The sequence below is a fragment of the Mytilus trossulus genome, chromosome 7, assembly GCF_036588685.1.
Source record: "Mytilus trossulus isolate FHL-02 chromosome 7, PNRI_Mtr1.1.1.hap1, whole genome shotgun sequence".
Lineage (NCBI taxonomy): Eukaryota > Metazoa > Mollusca > Bivalvia > Mytilida > Mytilidae > Mytilus > Mytilus trossulus.
Genome location: NC_086379.1, coordinates 31,311,862 through 31,334,932, shown reverse-complemented (window position 1 = coordinate 31,334,932; position 23,071 = coordinate 31,311,862). Strand labels below are relative to the sequence as shown.

Here is a 23,071-nt window from a genome sequence, read left to right as displayed (position 1 = left end):
TAAAATTTACATAGATCAAACCCTAATTGCATCGTGCAATTGAGAGAGAAAAGATTTGATTTGTTTATGACTTGTTATCCTTACTTTCAGATGACATTGACCATGAAGTAATTAGCTATGTACTGACCAGCAAGGATGATATAACTGAAGATATGTTCACCTTTGACCTTGTTGATAGTAAGCCCAATCGAATATCCAATAATATATTCCACATCATGTGGTCTGTGATCGAGTTTATCTCCCCTGAATACAATGTATCAGAGTCAGCAGGAGTCATCAGGGTACCAGTTGTTAAAAAAGGAAATCTGAAGCAGGTAATGTATTGTTGTGTTGCTGTTTCATTGACATGTTCTTCCCACATTTTTACTCATATTTTCTAGTCAGACATTTTTAAGCAATGTGATATTTGCTAAAGATGTCATAGGTTAGCACTGGTCTTGCTGCCATATACATTTGATTTGATTAACACCCTGAGGCAATTATTTAAGAAGAATTTTAAGCAGTACCTGCTGCCTTAGTTCTCTACCCAAGTCACTATTGATGTCCTTTCTCTAAGAAGAATCAAAACAATTAAGATAAAGTCTACTTATAATAGAATCAAATTTTTTCTCTCTCAATTTGTTGTGATAAACAATTTCTATACATATGTTTTGACTAATGTATGTCTTTAATGTATACAATTTTCTGCAATTGAGTATAAACCCTGACGTTAACCATTCTTTTGTTTCCAGTATAGTGTAGTTACATGTAAAACCAGTCCAGACACTGCAACCTATACCCAATCAGTGACTAGACCAGGGGACCAGGATTATAGGGAACATTCAGGACAGGTCCAGTTTGATGCTTGGCAGGATATGAAAGTGTGTAGTATTATCATCAATGATGACTCAATATTTGAAGGTCCAGAAAGATTCTCTGTAGACCTGATACAGCCTGTGTATAGTCTGATTGGAATTAAGAATAAGGTCGCTGTGATCATATCTGATGAAGAAGACAGTAAGTGTATTATATGAAGTGCTTTTCTTTTTAAATATGTATGCTTCAAATTGGTTAAACTCTAACATTTTGGGATGATATTATCCTTTACCATGTAGTATGAAAAAAGAATAGATAAGAAAAATGCATTTGCCTATAGAAACTTTATTTTGTTAAAATTTGTCTTGAAACTAATTCAGCTTCAAAATGTTATCGTTTTAGAAAATTTAACATTTTTGTCGATCTAAAAGTCTAATTTTGGTATAGTTAATTTTATGTTGGACATACTTAGGTCTTGGGATTATATGACCTAATTATACATACCTACTTTTATATCTTCTCCAAGCATACAAACACAGTAAGAAATACAAATTGATAAGTAAATAAAATTGTTGGCTTATTTACATGTCTGTCGTTATCATTTCAGTGCCTACCATTCAATTCAAGGACCTTGTATACAGTGTAAATGAGACAAGTGGAGTTGTTTCAGCTGCCCTTATTAGAACAGGTAATATAAAATTACCCAAGTGACTATAGAAAATATTTCTGGGAAGTTCAGAAAATATAACCAGAGATATTTGATGATCTTAAAATGTGCAACCAGAAATGAATCACAATTTAAGCTTTATATGTCCTCAATATACAAGTTGATAAATAGAATTATCTGTATCACTTCTTAATGGATCATGCATTGATATCATAACCAGTTAACCTCATAATTTAGTTTCAAATTTTCTGGTTTTGTACAAACATTCAAAAGGGCTACTCTTCTGATGACTTTACATTTCTTTTTTCTATTTCTATTTTATTTTTTTGTGATGACATTAAAATTAAATTGGTATTTTGTATCCGTTAGCTCCTACTCACATTTCAAGTACTAAACATGTTCTTTTTTATGTATTACTGTATATTCAGAAGTAATTGTGCAGATTTTCCTTTAACAGCATTAATAAACCTCGCATTTTCGCTCGTTCTTAAAAAAAAAATAAAAAAATGCATGCAATAATTTCTTAATTTACAATATACAACATATAGAATACTTTTTTCATCAAAATGATTACAGGTGATTTAAGTTCGAGTGTATCTGTGGTGTGTTACACCACCAGTCTTACAGCCAAAGGTAGCAGTCTGGACTCTCTTGAATCAGGCTCAGACTACATCAGTAGAGGTCAGACTAATGTATATAGAGTGACATTTCAACCAGGGATGACCAGGGCTAACTGTGATGTCAAGGTAAAGGTCCAGTTGGACACTGTGAATCAGGCTCATATTACTTCATAAATATAATTCTTACATTGGTTGCAATGAATTACATTGATTTTCCAGTTAAATAAAAACCAATAATTTCACATGTGAAATAAACGTGGTTATTTCACTCTCTGACGTCATACAACAATATAAAATTATGGCCCGTTGAAAATGTAAATTTCCAAAATTGTCAACACAAGAAGGTTATTTCAATGAGGGAGCAGCACAAAGTGAAATAACTTTTAAGGGTTGACAATTTTGAATATTCATTGATTCTAAGGGGCCACAATTGTTTTAATATACCAAACTAACAGTGGAAGGTAATAACAAACACTTGTCTATATTTTTTACATAACACACAGACTGATGTTTGAAAATACATTTGTGTTCGATTTCTTGAATTTATAACAAAAGAAGAATCTTTTTGAAAAATATTGATGGCCATGAAAAAGACTGTTTATAAGAGATATGATCTGCTGCTGGCACTCTCAGCTCTATTCATGTCAAATGCCTTATTTCCTCTTCTCTCGATGGGATGCCAGTGTAATGTGAACTCTGCCATTTTGTTTATTTATGTCTGTGACGTCATTCATATGGTAGGTTATTCAAGTACAAATCAACAAACTCAAAAGGTTATTCACCACTGGTGTCATTTTTAGGCCAGGATTTTTTAATTTGTTGGTTTACGGATCCGCCGACCCGATTTTGCCGATTTCCAAAATAAAAATAAAATCGAATTTTCAGGCTTTTTTTTATTCTCGCCGACCCTAACAAATGCATTATCCCTGAAAAATAATTAAAATATCCTTTTTTATGAAATGAAATGCATTAATCACTAACAGAAGTGATGACACTTTCTGTTGTGAAAAATGAAACTTTCAGTTTACGTTTCTAAAAATAGACAAATCAATTATTAATGACCTTGAAATGTCGTTTGCGCAAATAATTTTGCGGAACGAAACCTGTGTTTAAAACCAATTACACAATAAGTTCGTTTCCCTTATTTGTCACCAGTCAGTAAGATGCATGTTCTCATATAAATAGACTTGTCCAAATGTGGACAGGTGGAAGTTCAAGACATCAAGTTAACCCTTTCCTCCATAATGACGCCTTTTGACGCCACCCCCTTTACTCCATAATGACGCCTTTTGACGCCTGTGTATTACCTCAGTTGAAACACTTCGACTACAAAGTGTCTGCAGTTGACTTAATAAAGTTTGTATCCAATATGAAAAGGAATATCATAGGAATATCTGACTTAAATTTATTTAATGAAATAGTTGTTTTTCACAATGCTTTAATACTTCAAATTTTAACAAATCATTTGATATTTTCTTGTTTTACAGATAATAAAAAAATATCGTCCATTTGGAGTAAAAACGGGAATGCATGACAACAGATTATTTAACCTGATATTCTCGTTTTTCCAGTGGACGAGTCTATTACGTTTTTGACACGTGTGTTGAAACTTATTTTCGTACGACGTTTTTACTTTTTTTTCTTTATCAGTTTTCGTGCTTATTATTTTTCACCAAGTTTTGATTAAAAGCTAAGTCAAATAACTGACGTGAATCTGTTTTTCTTGTTTGTGAAATGACGATTTAATTTCGTCTTTGTCAGTGTACCCCCCTTTTTTTTACGGGAAATTATTAGACAATGTCATGCGATGTTTACAGCTGAGCAATAATATTTCATCAAACTAAAATTTAAGAACGATGAAAAAATAGTATGACAAACATATTATTAGAAAGGTGAAATATATTTTTATTTTGCATATGTTTTCTGTCTTGAAAGATCTTTTTTTTTCTTTTTTTTCCCGACCGACCGACCTGACTTTTTCATGGAGAAAATCCGTAAACCAACAAATTAAAAAACCGTGGCCTTAGGGTTATTCGTCCTTCCTTGCAATTGAATGAAAATTTACTGAATTATTTCATTTCACGTGATAACGTTTCACCCAATAGAATTGTGTGAAATATATGCAAGGTATAATAATAGGCGTTGTCAAGATGTCGAGAACGGCGGATCAAAACAAATGCATACAAAAAAGATATAGTTCCTTACATGTTTTACCTTTATTTCTTTAAAAAAAAAAAATTTGCCAATGTAATAAAAAGAATAACTAATTAAAGAATTCAAATATTGAAAAATATTCAACTCGCGACTGTACAACACTGATTAATACGCGCATTCGTGAATTAATGTGTTGTTTGGTCACTCGTTGAAAAGTTTTCTCAATTTGAATTCTTCGATTAGTTATTCTATAAATATAATAAGCTGAGTGCATTTGTGTTATTTTTAAAGAGAAAAGTTATGTCTATATACTGAAAACAACTTATCTATAGACATAAAAAAGAGAATAATACAGTAGCTCAATCTGTGAAGACCTGAAAAAAGATAAAATATCTTAGTAAAAAGCATAGTTCATCCTTAGTATATTGCTTTATTTTCCATTGGCTTGTAACAGTGTTAACAATAGCACTTTAGAGAACAAGAAGTGATAAAATTTCTTTCTTTCTAACTTTGATTATGAAACAATAGATATGTGGATATCATACATTTTATTGTTATTTTCAGATAATAGATGACAGTGAATATGAGTCTTCTGAGCAGTTTGAGTTGGTGTTGTCAGCCCCAACATACAACACTATTGTTGGTCCATCTGACAAGGCTACAGTCATTATTATGGGACCAAATGATGGTATGAATATAGTTTTCATTATCTTTAATTTGCTCTTTTATACAACACACTGGATTTTACAAATGAAATATTCAATAAATGTGTGTAATTTTAAGTTACGGCTTACAAATTTGCATACAAAATAGGTCTATTTAATTATTAACTTTGATGATTTCCTTCCTGTAAAAGATATTTTGGTAACTAATGATAGGAATGTCTATTCCTAAGTGACCTGGTTGATGTGTGCTTGAAAAAAAAAAGTGTAACTATATTTTGAAACAGTTATTGATTTCTTCAGAAGTTCATGACACAAGAAATATCTTGACACTTTTGGCACTTTATAGTAAAACTATAGATACATATGCATGATTCAAGCTTTATAACTGGAGTTTTTCCAGTTAGCAATGTGATGTTACTATAGCAACAATCAAAAGATTTTGACAATAAAGAATGGGACACAATGATAATTATTTGTTTAATGTCTTTTTTTTATTTAGAATCCATTATTCATCTGTCTTTGTCTCAGTACCATTTTGATGAGAACTCTGGTGATGTGGAAGTGGAAGTTGTACGTCGTGGATCAGATCTGTCACATGACTCCATGGTCTGGTGTGCTACAAGGATGACAGAACCACCATCTGCCACACCCAGACAGGATTATATCCCTAGCTCAAGTCAAATTACATTTGCCCCGGGCGAGACAATTCAGGTAATAACTTTCAAAAGGGTTTTAATTGGTATGTTTAATGTCTGTCTAGAAATTTGATAAAAGTAAAAAATAGCCTCAAGTCTTTTTTTTTTTATATCAAATCAACAATGGAACCATTTAGAGTCTTGCAAAAACTGTAGTAATATTTTGATCAGATCAATTAAGATAGCATATACAGTACCTGTTGTGCATGAAATTTGTCATTAGCAGCATGTGTTGCCCCCATGGTATTGTCTCTGTATTTTTAACTTAACAGTTTTTAAAAATATGTTTTATTAGTTTTTATTATACACCTGTTATGAGAGGGTTGTCCATTTGTCTGTCTGCCATTTGCAACATGTCGGAAAATAACTTAAAAACACTTTAACCAATTTTTATGACATGTTGGTGAATTGTTTACATCGATTGACATAAGTCCCCCTTTTGAATTTCAGCTTTATCCTTTTAAAAGGTGACAGCTCAAATTTTTATTTGTGAGTTGCTATGTTTTATTTTTTCAAATCTATGATTGTTATTTTCGTCTCAGAAATGTAGAATAACCATACTAGATGATGCTGCTGATCCTAAGTTAGAAGGCAATGAAACCTTTGCTGTGTTCCTTAGTACACCAATAGGCAGTATTCTTTCCATGCCTTATGTTGCCAGTATTAGCATCTATGACAATGAACTAGACAGTAAGTTTTGGCAAAGAAATAATACAAAGTAAACTAAAAGTTGCCTTCATTTTATAACACATGTAGATTATACACAAACATATATGCTTGAGTAAACTTTCTATAAAATACAGTATTTCACTTCAAATATACAGCTCTCAAGCTACAAAAAAAAACCTCTGAACTTTTAACACCAGTAATACTTTTTGTATTTTAAGTTAAGGTGAAATGGTTACAAAACCTTCAGTCCTGATTGGACTCACTCAATACTTTAAAACTTCCAATATTTTTTTTTTTAACTATTTGGTATGACCAGTGTTTCAATAGTTTTAGGTTATAAATTTTTGAAAAGAAACAAGAATACAACAATGAAATATTTATTGTACAGAAAACATCTATGAAATATCTATGTTTAACTTTTTGCAAAACATTTCTTGTTCGACAGGTTTTTTAGTAGGTGTGACCAAGTTTATTCATTTTAATTTGATTTTTTATTATCTTATATTTTCTCAACAACTGATTTTATTTCAGTTCCCATAATGCATTTTGATTCAAATGAGTACACAGTTGATGAAAGTTCAAGGTCAATCCATGTTCCTGTGCACAGGTCAGGTGACCTTAGTTTTGAATCTTCTGTAATCTGTTACACAAGACAAAACACAGCACATGTCATGATGGACTATGCAGAAAGACCACTTACAGAAGTTTCCAGGATAACATTTCTACCTGGGGAAAAGGTAACTATAATTTTCAGTTTCATTATATTACCTTTTAGGAAAATATACTGAATTGCTGCAATTTAGTTTAACAATTATCAGGAAATCTTGAAAGCATTTGTATTTGTACATTGTCATCGATTGGCAGTTATGTAACCATATTAAAATTGATTTCTAACAAAGTAACTTTGAGAACATATAAATTCCCTTTATCCAAGTCATGAAAAATTGAGAAAACTACTTTTCTAAATTATTTATATATTTTTCAGGTTAAGAATTGTTCAGTTAACATAGTTGATGATGGAGATTATGAACCCAAAGAATTATTCTATCTAAGACTGGCAGAACCTAAAGGGACAGAACTCTGTAAAGCAGAATTAGGACAGGTTACCATGACAACAATCTTTGTTGTCAATGATGAAGATGGTAAGATAGTAGGGTTCCTTACTAGTTAAAAGAACACTTTTTATATTTTGACACCATTTAAACATGTATGACATCTGACTAAAACATCTACCAAATGACACAAATTATGAAACAATTTTAATCTACATTTCAACAATATCATTGTTGGCTGTTTTTATGCCCCACCTACGATAGTAGAGGGGCATTATGTTTTTCTGGTCTGTGGCTCCGTTCGTTCATTCGTCTGTCTGTCCGTTCATTCGTTCATCCTGCTTCAGGTTAAAGTTTTTGGTCAAGGTAGTTTTTGATGAAGCTGAAGTCCAATCAACTTATAACTTGGTAAACTTATTGCTTATGATATGATCTTTCTAATTTTAAAGCGAAATTATACTTTTGACCCCAATTTCACGGTCCATTGACATAAAAAAACGAAAGAGGGAGTTTCAGGTTAAAGTTTTTGGTCAAGGTAGTTTTTGTTGAAGCTGAAGTCCTATCAACTTGAAACTTAGTACACTTATTGCTTATGCTATGATCTTTCTAATTTTAAAGCCAAATTAGACATTTGACCCCAATTTCACGGTCTACTCAACATAGAAAATGAAAATGGAAGTTTCAGGTTAAAGTTTTTGTTCAAGGTAGTTTTTGATGAAATTGAAGTCAAATCAACTTGAAACTTAGTAGCATGTTCCCTATGGTATAATCCTTCTAATTTTAATGCCAAATTAGATTTTTACCCTTTTTCACGGTCCAAGGAACATGGAAAATGATTGAGTGTGGCATCCGTGTACTTTGGACACATTCTTGTTTAATATTGAAACTGTTTCAACATTATTGTTTTGTTTTGGTTGTTTTTATAAAAAGGAGATGTGTACTATATGTCAATAAGACAGAAATCCATCAAGACATGATATCAAGTTTTTTAAACAACATCTTCAGACTTAAAAAATGTATTGAATTTAATCTATGAAGACTATCAAAGCTATCTTTAAAGTATACATACTGGTATGTGTTTCTAATAACAAATGTTACTGAGTTTGATACAAAGCAAATTTTAAAGAGTTTATTTTTGTTTATTATAATAACCATCCTTATATTGTTCATGGTAAGATATATATCTTAATGGGCGAACCAATTGTAAATTCAATATTCATTCAAGTCCCAATTATATCACTTAAGTTATACATATTTTAGTTCCTAGGATAAAGTTCAAGCTAGCAGACTACAGTATAATGGAACCAGTTTTTGCTGACGTTGTATCTACATTGGTTGTCATGGTGATGAGAATGGGTGATTTGAACCATACCTCTGTTGTTAGGTGTAGTACTAGAGATGGATCTGCTTTGTCAGGACTGGATTATAATGCTAAAAGTGTGGGATTAGAGTTTAAACCAGGTATACAATAAAATGATCAAAACTGTATTTATTTGATATATATATTTCAATATTCGATCTATTTTATATACTTTTCACATATATTATGGAATGATGAATAGAAGAAGAGGATTTTACTAGTAATGTAGATGTTGTTCATGATTTTTCATATTTCTTTTCAGAAAGAAATTGAGCTATTTAAGAGTTTCCTACTTTAAGGTGGTACCTAACACTACAGGGAGATAACTCTGTAAAATCAGCTAAACGTTTTAATTACGTTGTGTTGTTACTTTAAGGGAATATTAAGCTTCTCAATGATCAAAATAAGTGTTTGTCAAGCTGCTATATAACCAGTGTATTTTTTCTGATAAAATGGTTGGTTCAAATTTTTTGATTTTTTGATATTTTTGTATAAGGGTCAAAATAAATACTCTAAATTTAAAAAAAAGTTAAACCAGCCAAATTAATTTTAGTTAAAGTGTTGGGTACCACCTTAAAGTTGTATTTCCTTCATAATGCAGTAGTGACAAACCTTACAAAAAATTATTTGCAGGTGATACATGTAATGACTGAAAATTTTCTTAATTTGAATTTTCAAAACTTTATTTTTACTTTCAGGAGTGAGATCTGTTGAGTTTTCTGTGGATGTTATATATAACAGTAATACTGAATGGCATGAGTCTTTCTATATTGTTTTGGATGAGAAAAGCATGAGAGGTGCTGAGCCTGGAGACATAATGTCTACAACTGTGACAGTGTTAGATGATGAAGTCTCAGGTAGTCTTGTACTACCTACACCTCCTGTTGTGAGTATTAATAACCTCTATTGACAAGTTGTATGTATACTGGTTGGCACATACACTCATTTGTCCTTTCTGAGTCGAGATCTAAAACATTTTGTAGTAACTGAGTCTGTCAAATTTACCAAAAGCTAACAAATGGGATATCTTGGACACAGAGCAGAAATTCTTTACACAAAAATAATAGTAAAAAACAAGTAAGTTATGAACAATTCAACATAACTTAAGATCAATTTTTCGTCATAAATATTTTTGTTGAAATAGATTCAGAATGAAAAAGACAGCATATTTTACAATATACCTATATGTCATTCTCGTTTATAACATTAGTTAGATGATAATTGTGTGAGAGGTACTGAATCTTTCCATAGGTTTTATCTACCAGTAGTTATAATTCTAAATAATGTTGTGGAATGTTGCAGCTTTTATACAGTAACAGTGGTTGAAAACATTAAAAAAGAATTGAAGAAAAGCAGTTTTAAAACTTAGAATAATGTTTGATATTTCAATTAAGTGTAACAGATTAGATAAAAAAAATATTCTCATCAAGCAATTCATCTAAAAAAAGAAAACAAATATCAGTCATAATTACCAACAAATGTTTAATTTTTTATTAGGTTGTGTCCTTACTACATTATGACAATGTAGACATTGGAATGGAACAGGCACCTAGTCCAGGTTATCCTTTAGTTTGTGTCACAGTAAGTATATATATATGAACTAAGTCTAGGTTATCCTTTAGTTTGTGTCACAGTAAGTATATATATATGAACTAAGTCTAGGTTATCCTTTAGTTTGTGTCACAGTAAGTATATATATATATGAACTAAGTCTAGGTTATCCTTTAGTTTGTGTCACAGTAAGTATATATATATGAACTAAGTCTAGGTTATCCTTTAGTTTGTGTCACAGTAAGTATTAGTACATGATTTATTGAAGTATTGTAATTGGATAGTTTTGCTGTATTGGTATTCTTGTATCTATAACTACCTAATAACCATAAACCATATACTGAAAATCATGAAATATTTTCCGATGGACATTTACACTGTTCTGAAACATGTGGCTTCATTGTGATCATTTTCACAAAAAACTGGTGCTTGTCAAATTATCAAATTTGGCCTGGAGGACCACATAGGACCTCCCTCATCATATACATTCCTACCGAATATATTAATGCCTGTAAAGTTATATTTCACTGCTTGCTTTGTAGAGAACTTTTTCAAAATATTTGTGCTAAAGATTGTTTTGCATTGTGAACCGGTACATGATATGTAAAATCATTGTAAATCCATTTATTTGTCTTATTTTCCCCAATCATTTACAGAAACTTACACATATTTACTTATTCAGTCATTAAAAACTAGCGTAAGTGTATATTTTTGACATTATTGTGAGCTGAACACAATAATATTTTTGTGTCAAGTTGGTTTAGAAAAGTTGATTGTACAGTACAAAGATTTGATAAATTTCTTTTTTCAGCCATGTGATGTCCATTACCCATCATATGCTGTAACTCATTCACTGTGTCAAAAATCAGGAATCAACCAGACTTCCATGTTGTATAGTTGGGAGGTTGCCATGCCAATAGCAGACGACAGCTCAAGGTCACCTTTTGTTACAGTTACAGATAACACAGTGTTCACCAGTGTGGAGACAAAAGTTCTTGATAGCATTTACTTTAGACCTAATTTTCATGTAAGATGTGTTGCCCAGCCTTTACATAGGAATACCAACCCTGGCATACCAACAAGGAGTGAACCAGTTATAATCAGCAGTGAAGATGGAATATGCAAGTCTCCTGTCTTCAGTTGGACAAACAATTTTTATGGGGCACAATCATTTTTGGCAAAACTGGATTACGTTGGACCAGAAGATGAGAAACATCCAAACAGAGTCCGCATCTCCATCAGAATTCCTCACCAAGATGGTCACCTTCCACTTATATCAACCCATCCACTTCATAACTTACGATTTGTACTTTCTGACCCAGTTTACAGACAACAACATGTCTGTTCAAATCTGATCACAGACAAAGAGAGACAAAATGTGATAGAGAGTGGATTCCTAGAAAGTAATCACATGTTTCCTCCTTCACATAACTTCCCCTATCAGTTTGATCCCAGTCTGAGACAGAATGAGACAATTGATTTATACCGACATTTGGACTTAAAGTCATGCATGTGGAACTTTGAGGCTTGGTATCACATGACAAATCTGGTAGATCTCTGTGGTGGAAAAGTTGTCTCCGATTTCCAGGTAAGAATGACTTAAGACTTAAGAATTAAGACTGAAATAAAACAGAAATCTAATAACCAATTTACTGTTTAAAACATTGAGTTCTTGAAATTCAATGGTAAAAAGAAATATATTAATTGGTTACATCAAATCAGTACACATATAAAGAAAAGAAATCAAAACATGGCTTTTATTAGTATTTTTTATCACAATGTCCTTCAACTGGTAGCAAAAGTTCACATCACTCAAGTATCAGTATTGGTGGAACTCCATACATTGAAGAAGGAACAAGTGAAATGTTATTCAAATTTAGTCAACTCCTTCAAGTTGTCATGCGTTGGCACTTTTCATATCTATCAGAAACATTATTCCTGTTTTATGATACTTTGAATTAGGAGTGGGAATATGCCTGGCTCATCAACATATGTATTCTTGTTCCTATAAGGTGTTTTTTTCTGTCTGCAGGTTAAAGACAATGGAAAAACTTACTTGACTGTGAGAGTTCCGTTGTATGTATACTACCTATATACCACAGCTCCTGTAGGGTGGGGCTCACTGCAGCACCATACAGAGATGGAATTCTCCTTCTACTATAGTAACATACTGTGGCAAACTGGTCTGGAGACTGAGGGCAAAATAGCTGGAGATTTACAAGTACTGAAAGTACTGGTAGGCAGGGATGGCAGACTTGTTATAGATTTGAAAACACAAACAAAATTTAGAGGTAGGCTATCATTTGATTTTATTGTATTTCATCTTCATTCATTCATTTGTGGACTTGATTGTCTGTTAAAGATAGTTGTGAAAATGACATTTCATATTTAGGTAAAGAGCTATCTACTATCATCGAAACCTGATAAAACAAATTAAAGCGAAAAAGATTTGGAAACAAATCCTTAAAAAATTGAAACACTGAAATATTTAACCTTGATTCTAATTATATTATAAGTTATTCTGAAAAAATACAGTAACTGTTTTAGATAGAAAATATATTGTTAATTAACCTTTAAAACATTTTTTAAAGAAGCACATTTTCATTGAAACAAATCTATTAGTCCAACATTGACAACATTATGGTGATTAAAATTGACCAAGCACATATATTCTTTACTGTTAGATTTAATTTGTATTGTATAACCTTGAAATTAAAATATTACTAAATAGTCCATTAGATGTGTCATTACTTAAACATATTGTTCAGAAATAAACTTTTGAAAGGTATAGAATATATGTTTTAATTTGCTAGGAATGTATGTACCAGAACACCACACACTACAAGGCATACAAAGTAAGGTCATACCTCCAGTAGGCATGCCTGTCACCTTTGACCTTACTTTAGTTTGGTCTCAGCAGACATTCGACAGTCCACATCAACTATGGAGGGCCACAAGTGATTATAATTTGAAGGTTGGTAAATATATCGTAAATGAATTAGATATATAGTTTTGTAAGATATTTTCACAAGGAAAAAGATTGGCTTTATCTAACAAGCTACAAATTTTATCATTAAATAATATTAAATGATGATAATTAAAATTATAAATAATAGATATTGATGTAGCATTCTCACTTTTTGTAGGATTATACAGGAAGATATACAGTAGAACTAATTCCTTGTTTGGTCAAGTCCACACAGATATTTATGTCAGCAGACACACCCTGCACAGCTAAGCAACCTCAGAGGTAAATGTAAAATACTTATATTAAATGATAGAGGAGGTCAAAATCATATCATTCTGATTAAAGTTATTTCTGTACTTATTGTTGCAAATAGTATGCTTTGATTCAGTGTGTAGGGCTGGGATTCACTATTTATTGTTTTATGGAGAAAGGCAAACAGTCATACATTATGTTAGATATTATTTAAATATTTATTGATTGATTGATATAAATCTTAACTTTTCAATACTTAGTTAAAATGGTCAGAAGCTAACATTGCCAAAATAAATCATTCAATATACTGCTTACATTTACAGATCATGCTATTTACTGCTTACATTTACAGATCATGCTATTTACTGCTTACATTTACAAATTACGCAAACTTTATTTCATTTAAGAATTGAATGCTTCTTTTTGTAAATTAATTTGGGTGTGAAAGCGTTGACCGAAATACATTTTGTATTCTAAAAATGTGTGCATGGTCAACGCTTTTACAACCTAAAAAGTTACAAAAAGAAGCATTCAATACTTATAATTACATTTTTTAGCTAGGATCATGAAAACACTATTTTTATAAAGTTTTATTTAATTCACCTGTGCACTTTATTGTGGGACCTCGTGTCATCATGAATGACAAATTTTATTGTGCAATGCAATTGCTTAAGGAATAACATGTGATGTGCAGTTAGCCAATCAGAATAACGTGTTATAATATAAAACATACATCTAATGTAATTATTTAGATTTGAAGTACCAATAGCATTCCAGCAGTCAAACAGACCTGTTCCGTTGGTGTATTCTTTAGATACAAGGTTTGAATTAACAAATAATAAAGAGGTGTTCCTAAAGAATCCATACATCAGTGCCTCAGTCCTGGATCCTGAATATGACAGATCATTTGCTCCAGGTAAATACAACAGGGTTAACACTGATCCTTTAAATCCCTAAAAGTTTGTTTCCATGAAAGATGTAAATTAAAAAATTAAAAAGAATTTTGTTTGCATGAAAAGCATTAGAAAAAATAGGGTCGTAATCAAAGTGGCTTTTTTTTTAAAGCTTTTATTTTGGCACTTTAAATGCAAAGGTAATGCAAAAGATTCTATCCTTTCAAAGTTATGATATTTAAGTGACATGTGTTATTAAAATAAGATTGTGTCAAAACCTGATGATTTTGGGTTTTTTTTTTGTGTTTTATTTTGCTGAACCCAAGCAAATATTACTGAGGAAAATCATTTCATTAAGAATAACAGTCATATCTATGCTTTTGTTTTGCTGCTTATAAATTAAAAAGAAATTGACAAAACAGGAACATTGGCACAAATGAATTGTAGCCTGAATGATTCATTTGTTGGTGCCAGTTGATCTAAGGATAAAATCATTCATTAGAAATACTATAAGATAGATGTTGAAATTTTCGAAATGTTTTTGAAACATCTAATTTTCTTTAGGTGAGGTTCTGTATGGCAGAGTTTTATGGAATCCTGCACAAGATCTCAGAGAAGCTTACAGTTTGTCTATTGAGAAAGTTTATCTTTGTACAGGTGAAATTTTATATTTAAAACACATCACATAAGTATTGTTATTTGGGCTGCAATAGTTTTATTAAATTACACAAATGAAATAAAATAGATGGGTATACATTAATGAGACAGCAACCAATCAATACAAAAAAAACATAAGGCATCTAAAGGTAAATATACAGTTAAGTGTCAATGGACAGATGTCTTATCATAGCTGCAAATAAGCCAATTGAATTAGGCAGCATTAGGAATTGGAGATGCAAAGAGGGGTCCCCCTTCCTCCTAAATGTATTTCTGGTGACTGAAATACATTTAATATTTGTAGATTCTAGTCTGTATGTGCATGTAAAATATGAATCAATGGAATGAACTACACTCTGTGTGCTAACAGATCATGCTCAAACTTTTAGGCATATTTCAAAAATCATTTATATCAGAATTACTGAATTATGATTAAAAATGTTTTATTTATTTATCATTTGCCTATTTAGCAAATTCAAAAATTATTGATGTTTGTTACAGGAAGTGATGGATATGTTCCAACCTTTGACCCACAAGGTGATGTGTATGGTGATGGGCCACAGTTTGGATGTTTACAGCCAAGTCCTAAACTACAGTATAGGTTCCTTATACTGGTATGATTATATTTGAAAAAGTTTAGATAACACAATGGTATCCTGACATCTCATAAATATAAACAGATTGCAAGTTTTGGGGGTCAAATAAAAATCCCCTATGCTCAGCTTCAAGCAGTATGTGAGCCTTTTTTCCAAACTCAACTGATTATAACTTACTTCTTATGAATTAAATTTGTCATCTTAAGGTGGCCCGGGCCTATTCCAATTTTCTATCAGAAGTGCCGTTTTTAATGTTATTTTATTCTTTATAGGAAGTGAATCAAATTGGTTGAAAAAAATTGGGGGTCACAGACCATTTAAGCTCAAAATTTTACTTTTAAATGGGTTTGTAAGAGGGACTATTTTTCAATGAAATGATAGGGAAAATAGAGGTTTGACATATTTTTATCGGAATATCAAAAAAACGTTCTATGACACTTGGTCCAAAACTGACACAAAGCTGAAATATAGCTTCAAAGAATTAGCAAATAAAAAACATAGGTCACCAATAAGGAAGAAAAATTATTTTGCATTAAAACCCAAATTTTGGCTGGAAAATGGGGAAAATGCGTGAAATGTCGTTTTGAGCCTTTAAATTCACGCTTCAGACAGCTGAAGATGAGTCCCGTTTTACTGGGATTGGAATACCTCTTTTATGTTCCCGCTCAAAACAGTGCAAACATGAGTTATCTTTCTTTGATGAATCCCCGGATGAAAGTGTAAACATGGCGGTTCCGTTTGTTGAAAACCGTGTCAAAATCAGAGGAAATTTACAGACTTTACAAGAATTTGAAATGAGGGAACAATTTTTTTGAAAGAATATGGAAGAATTGAAGCCAAACTAGTATACTTTTTTGACATAAAACGTCGTTTTATGTACAAAACACTTGGAATGGACATCGTTCAATGTGAGGAATTTGTACAGCCTCATAAAATTTTTCAATATTTTGCCGTTTTGGGTTAAAAAATTACGATATGGGGTTAAAAAGCAGAATTTTGAGAATTTCACCTCAAATATGCCTAAAATTGGAAAATTTGAATATTTTATGAAGAAAAAATTATCAAAACATGAACAAAACTGTGTACATGGTGTTAGTGAATGAAATAAATACACAAATAAGTACAAACAAGTTTTTATTGACATTTACTATGAAGATCTCCCACTTGAGTAATAGTAACCAGGGAAGCCATCGTTTCAGAGTAGCTTCTGTCTGGGCAGCAATCGGTGAAAGGGTTAAAGTGACATAACTACAATGATTTAACATTTCTAATCAATCAAAATATTAAAAAAAAAATATCGAATTTACGACATACTTTTCGTGTGCATTGTAATTCATTCACGAAATTATGCGCAGTTGAATTGTCCCGATCCATCGTATTAAATCAAATATTGTGATACTGTGTTTTTACATATTTCTAGATTAAAAGTTGAATAAGTTATTGTCCAAATTGTATTTTGCTTAACAATTAAATCCATCAAAATTGTTTTAAGACTTGAATTGGAAATGGAAGCTGTGATGTCAATGGGATGTTATAAACAGTTTTAAATCAACATCTTGCATTTGACATAAAATAGCTATTTGATACATGTTGCTGACAAAATTGATATCAACAATAACATTCCCAAAAAAGATATTTTACCATCATTACCAACTGCATATAAGACATCTTGTTGCGAAATATTATTTAGGGTTATATTTAAATATCAAGAACAAGGTCTGGAAATTATACTTTTAAAGTATTTTGGCATTTTTGCTTAAACATGGAGTTGGAAGGCCTTTACCAAAAGTGGAAGAAACAATTCAAATACTGATATCTGACAAACATATGTCTTATTAACAATTTGAGGAATTTTATTTCATTGATCTATTATACTTATTGATTTTTTTATTTAAAAAAAGAGATGATATTATACTGCCTGGTCCATGCTCATATGAAATAATATTCTTGTTGTTTTACTAGGACAAAGGAAATCGGGATGTAGAAGTGAGACATTTTCATAGTGTCCCTTTTAATGCCAAATTTCCCACAGATTTGAACAATATTCCAGGAGTAGATGGATTTTATCTCAGCGTTGATCCTCTATACAAGGTTTGATATATTTATCTGTATTTGTAGTTTTATGCAAAACTATATTTGATAAATAATAAATGTACATATATAACAAATGGTCTTTTATATATGCATTGCTGGAAAGCTCATTTAAGGTTACAGTACTCAGTTACTGCAATCATATAGACAAATTTCTATTGTCTATAAAAAAAAAAGAATATGTGGTATGATTGCCAATGAGACAAACCTCCACAAGAGACCAAAATGACACCGAAATAAACAACTATAGGTCACCATACGGCCTTCAACAATTACCAAAATCCATACTGCATAGTCAGCTATAAAAGGCCCTGAAATGGCAATGTAAAACAATTCTAACAAGAAAACTAACGGCCTAATTTATGTAAAAAAAAATGACCGAAAAACAAGTATGTAACATATAAACCAACAACAACCACTGAATAACAGGCTCCTGACTTGGGACAGGCACATGCATACAGAATGTGGCAGGGTTAAACATGTTAGTGGGATCCTAACCCTCCCATAACTTCATAACTTGGGACAGTGGTGTAACAGTACAACATAAGAAAGAACTATCAATTGAAAAAGGCTTAACTCATCAGATGGATAAAAATACAATACATTTTTTTAGAAAATGAACTTTGAAAATCATTGGTTCATATTTAGTAAAACTTGCCTAAATCATCTTCATTTTAAAAAGATGTGTCTACTATTATGATGAGAAATGATAAACAAACATTGCTGCCTTAAATATATTTTAAAATTTTTTTTTAAATGCAATAAAAATATTGCATGGCAGATTTCATACAAAAGATATAATTGTGATCACCCAAGTGACTTCGAATATTGCTGCAATAGACAACTTTCCAGTTTGATGCATTTCCGTCCAAAAGTTTGTTTTTAGTGAACATCATGTGTTCAAGGGCATAGTCACTTCTGTTCCCATGTTGAGAGATTGATTTTGATGCTATATAGCATGAATTATTCAGAGAAATTAAATTCTTAAAATTGTTAAAATGCTACAAAAGGGAAATCAATTAAGTACCTATTTATCGTGCACAATGACAATGACTGAGATGCTTGATGAAATATGATAGTGCAGGGATACAGGGGATCCCCTCTCTCTTGTAAATGATGTCACAAAGGATAGTGCAGGGATACAGGGGATCCCCTCTCTCTTGTAAATGATGTCACACAGGATAGTGCAGGGATACAGGGGGATCCCCTTTATCTGGTAAATGATGTCACTAAGGCGCACATATTGAACATTTTTCAAGTGAACAACATAACTCGAAAGTGGTCAATTATTACTTCAAATTTCAGATCTTACTAACAGTTATGAGTTTTAGAAAATGCATGCATAGAAATAAAAAAAAGTACCAGTTTATGCTAAAATCTGTACATAACAAATACCCTTTTGATCACTTTCAAGTATAGTTATAAAAAAGAAAATCAATATAGATTTATCCTTAATAAAAAGGTTTAAATGTCTTTCATTGTTTGGTACAATTCATGTTTTATATCTTTCCAGGTTATGTCAGGACATCAGTGGTATTTACAAGTTTTATATGTAATCACAGAGGCAGGAGCGTCTCCTCATCGATTCATTAGAAAGAGATCAGCCATGTTTTCTCAACCCAAAAAACGTGAATCGCAGCTTCCAAATAATATCAAAGAGACTAATTCCAATCAGAATGGAACTGATATACATCACATTCCAATTAATAGTGCTATATTACAAGAAGACATGACTTTAAAACAGTCCACAATTAGTACTCTGACTTATGTTATTCCAATAATATCAGTATTCATAATACTCATAATTTTAGTCATAATAATTTTTATAATATTCAAACGAAGAAGACGAAAAAAGAAAGAAGTTATAGAAATGAAGAAGAATAATTTAGAATTTGCCAAAGAAAACTCTTTACCTCTACTAAATCAAAACAGACTTAGTTTAAGACTCTCAGGATCAAGGGTCAATGTAAATGTGACAGAGGTCAAGGACAGTTTTGTGACCTCTAGTGAGAAAGATAGGAGACCTAGTGTCAAGGTCAAAAATACTAATATTAAATCTCAGGGAAAAGTACAAGGAACTGAAGTATGATATTTGTATGTTTTTTTTTATATCTGAATATGATTTAAACTCAATATACTGTGAAAGATTACATTATGATCTGTTTATTTGTTTTATATATTCTGTAATTGATTTTTAAACTCTCCACTTACAGTGATTACAGTAAATTCAGAAATTATTGCTTGCATTTACTGTGATTTCTTTCGATTACAGGAAAATCTGTATTCAAATGTATGTGTTAGATTTCGGAATAAGAGTTCATATTATTTTGCATTAATTTGCAATGATAAAAACATTGCAATAACTTCTGAATTTACAGGATTATTTCAGCTCTTAAAAGATCAAATACTCATATTTATTGAACATTTCTATTTTTATTACTTTAATACCAAAACATGTTATGGTTGATTGGGTTCTTGTTAATTTGTTACACTGATTTTTGTAATCAGTTTTAATATTTATATTAAACCTCCTGTTACACTGTACACTGTACTATGAAAATATTCTGAAGATATTTATTTTGCCATTTAAGTATGTCTCAGAAAAAGACAGTGCAATAGAAGTTTAGTAACTTATGTAATATGATATAAAATAACTGAATATACTCAGTGGAACAGCTCAGGACTCCAATCCTACTCATTAAATTGACTTTCATAACTCTCATTAACATGCATATATTTTTTTACTCGTGAGAAATGTTGGCGCAATTTTCCCATTTAGTTGTCATTTTTGAAAATAATGAATTTTCACAAAAGATTTATTTCAGTCACTAAAGTAAATCATGATCGGTAGGTCATTGAAATATATGACTTCTAATATTTTGATGTCAGTTTTTTTTAAATAGATTCTCATATAAAGACAGTTAATTTAAGTCATTTAAGAAAAAATATGCTATTGACCAAAGATGATTTGGATTTAAAATGGTTGCTTGATACTGTTGTAATCATTTAGAGCACTTGTGATATACTTAAAGTAAATTTTTGAAAGCCTTGAAGTTGAACTTCATAGAAAGTTTTTGGAATTATATAAAGATATTACAAATGGAGGACAAGTTATTCATCTAATAGAGATAGAAATAAGAAGTGTTGAATATTGAGGTCAATTATGGTGCCATTATGTTGTTTTTGAAGTGAACGATTTGATTGTAATTAAGTACCAGTTATATATGATGCCAAGTTTTCACACATTGGTTAGTGCAATATATGTGTTTTTATCATGTAGTTATATTAGTAGTTTATAGTTGTTTTGTATTAAACAAGGAATTATTTGAAACTAGATTTTTTTTTTAAATCTGAAATAAGCTACGGCTAAAGGGTTAGTTGAATTTACATTTCTTTTATATTAACCAATCAGATCCCCTTAGCCATGCTAGAAACAAAACTGTATTTTTATTTTTCTAAATCTTTCCAGTTTTTATTAATTCCTTGTTATGAGAAATCCTGTTATGATACTCTTGGTAACGATGTTAAATGTATTTCTACTTGTATAGCCCCCTTTATCTCATAACATGTCTTCTATTTATATAGTTAATTTCCCCTGACTCTTTCTGGTAACGATTTTAAGTGTATTTTTATTTATATATCCCCTTTATTTCATAAGATGTCTTCTATTTATATTGTTAATTTCCCCTAACCAAAGGATATTATATGTTAAATTTCCATTCAGATTCGCTTTAATTTTTCCATACAATCCTCATCTCTGTTCTCACTTCACCATCAATCATAAATAATCCATAAAAGTCAATCAATGAACATACTGTTAGCATGAATATTTTTGGAGGTGTGTAATTTAAGCAGTATCAATGGATATGTGATGCATGCATTGAATAAGTTGAGATGTACAAACATTAGCACTGGGAATATTTTAAGGCGTTGTATGTAAACAAATAATGGTGAATTTTTTCATATTTCTTACTTTTTTACATATACATATTATGTTGGTTGTTATAAAGATATTATTATAGTATTAACATTACTGATGAAGTGGTGTTGGCTTAATCTTTGTTTAACTACCTCATCTAGTAATTATATTGGACCATAATTGTTACAGATAGGAGTGTCCTATGTTTGTCCATGCATAATATTTCTGACTTCACCCCAAACGATTTTTTTTGTAGAGGGGAATTTAAAGCATAAACATTATATCTATGTAGTTCTCCTTTGCAGAGTTGCACTATATTTGAGATTGCATGATTCTAAAATAGGACATTTTTATGAGGTCTTCTTTTCGTGATGTTTACCAATTTTGTGAAACAAAAAAACTAGGTCGTTAAGTTACACTCCTTTCTGTTACAACAAATTGAAGTTTTTAATTACCTTGACTGGCTATACAGCCTTTGCACGGTCGGCTCCTTTCTGTTATAAATTATGGTCAAATACTTTATACATTCTAACAGGTTTAGATCCATCCGTGTCAAATTGTATTAATTGTGCATTTACTCATTTACAAACACTCATTTTACAAAATAAAAAAGTTATAAATCATTTTAACTTGTCAATGCTCCCATTTGTTGCTTTTGATGTTCACTCACTCAACTTTACTGCACTTATTTTTGAATGTTCATTACACTAGTGGTACATGTTTTCTAATGGAATGTTATATATATGTACCTGTAATACCTAAGAAACCTGAACTATTATACAAATATATTAGCCTGCTTTCAATACTCGATCTTTGTGCATTGTTTGACACTACATGTTAAAAGCTGTCAAATGATTAGCCTATATGAATAAAGACTGATAATTGTTACCTGGTACTTGCATAACGTCTAATGGTAATTATTCAATGCATATCAGGATAAGAGATAACTTCAAAAGAATTATAACCATTGGGTTTGTTTTCAATAGAAAGTTCAATATTCAAACTTGGAATTTTTGTGTGGTCTCAAAATATTATTCTTGGAATATATCTTTAAAATATAGAGCAAACCACAAAAACATAACATTGATCACCGAATAATTCAAATCAGGTCAAGGTCAGATGAAACCTGCCAGCCAGACATTTTCACCTTACAATCATTCCATACACCAAATATAGTAAGGCTATTGACACCAAGAATAGCAAAAGGCAAGATAGGCATAACACTTCAAAGACATAATTTACAGACCACATACTAATGAAGCAATAATAATTGAAGCAGTTCAAGATGTAGAAATAAATATATACTTACCAGACACACAGGAAATGATAACAAGAAAAAAGTTAAACTTTTCAAAGCTCACCCAGAACTTGCAGCTTAAATTCTTCAACCAGTAAAGTTAAAAAAAACTGTTGAGGTAATACAGTTTTGTAAATTGCAAGTAAAATTATGGTAAACTTTATTATCCA

The 23,071-nt window shown here is 31.0% G+C and overlaps 1 protein-coding gene across 1 annotated transcript in view; it reads left to right on the top strand.

Moving 5' to 3' along the window:
- LOC134724928 (extracellular matrix organizing protein FRAS1-like) overlaps positions 1-22,227 on the top strand; it is a 59,725-nt gene extending 37,498 nt beyond the window's left edge. Inside the window, exons 37-57 of the mRNA XM_063588305.1 lie at positions 91-314; positions 732-996; positions 1,403-1,483; positions 2,039-2,208; positions 4,801-4,924; positions 5,401-5,612; positions 6,139-6,286; positions 6,797-7,002; positions 7,251-7,407; positions 8,578-8,778; positions 9,376-9,563; positions 10,175-10,258; positions 11,040-11,816; positions 12,261-12,519; positions 13,042-13,202; positions 13,375-13,478; positions 14,201-14,364; positions 14,906-14,998; positions 15,500-15,612; positions 17,557-17,685; positions 19,199-22,227. Of these exons, the coding sequence (XP_063444375.1) occupies positions 91-314; positions 732-996; positions 1,403-1,483; positions 2,039-2,208; positions 4,801-4,924; positions 5,401-5,612; positions 6,139-6,286; positions 6,797-7,002; positions 7,251-7,407; positions 8,578-8,778; positions 9,376-9,563; positions 10,175-10,258; positions 11,040-11,816; positions 12,261-12,519; positions 13,042-13,202; positions 13,375-13,478; positions 14,201-14,364; positions 14,906-14,998; positions 15,500-15,612; positions 17,557-17,685; positions 19,199-19,774 (4,436 nt within the window). The 3' untranslated portion in view covers positions 19,775-22,227. The remainder of the gene's footprint in view (positions 1-90; positions 315-731; positions 997-1,402; positions 1,484-2,038; positions 2,209-4,800; positions 4,925-5,400; positions 5,613-6,138; positions 6,287-6,796; positions 7,003-7,250; positions 7,408-8,577; positions 8,779-9,375; positions 9,564-10,174; positions 10,259-11,039; positions 11,817-12,260; positions 12,520-13,041; positions 13,203-13,374; positions 13,479-14,200; positions 14,365-14,905; positions 14,999-15,499; positions 15,613-17,556; positions 17,686-19,198) is intronic.
- The last annotated feature ends 844 nt before the right edge of the window (positions 22,228-23,071 follow it).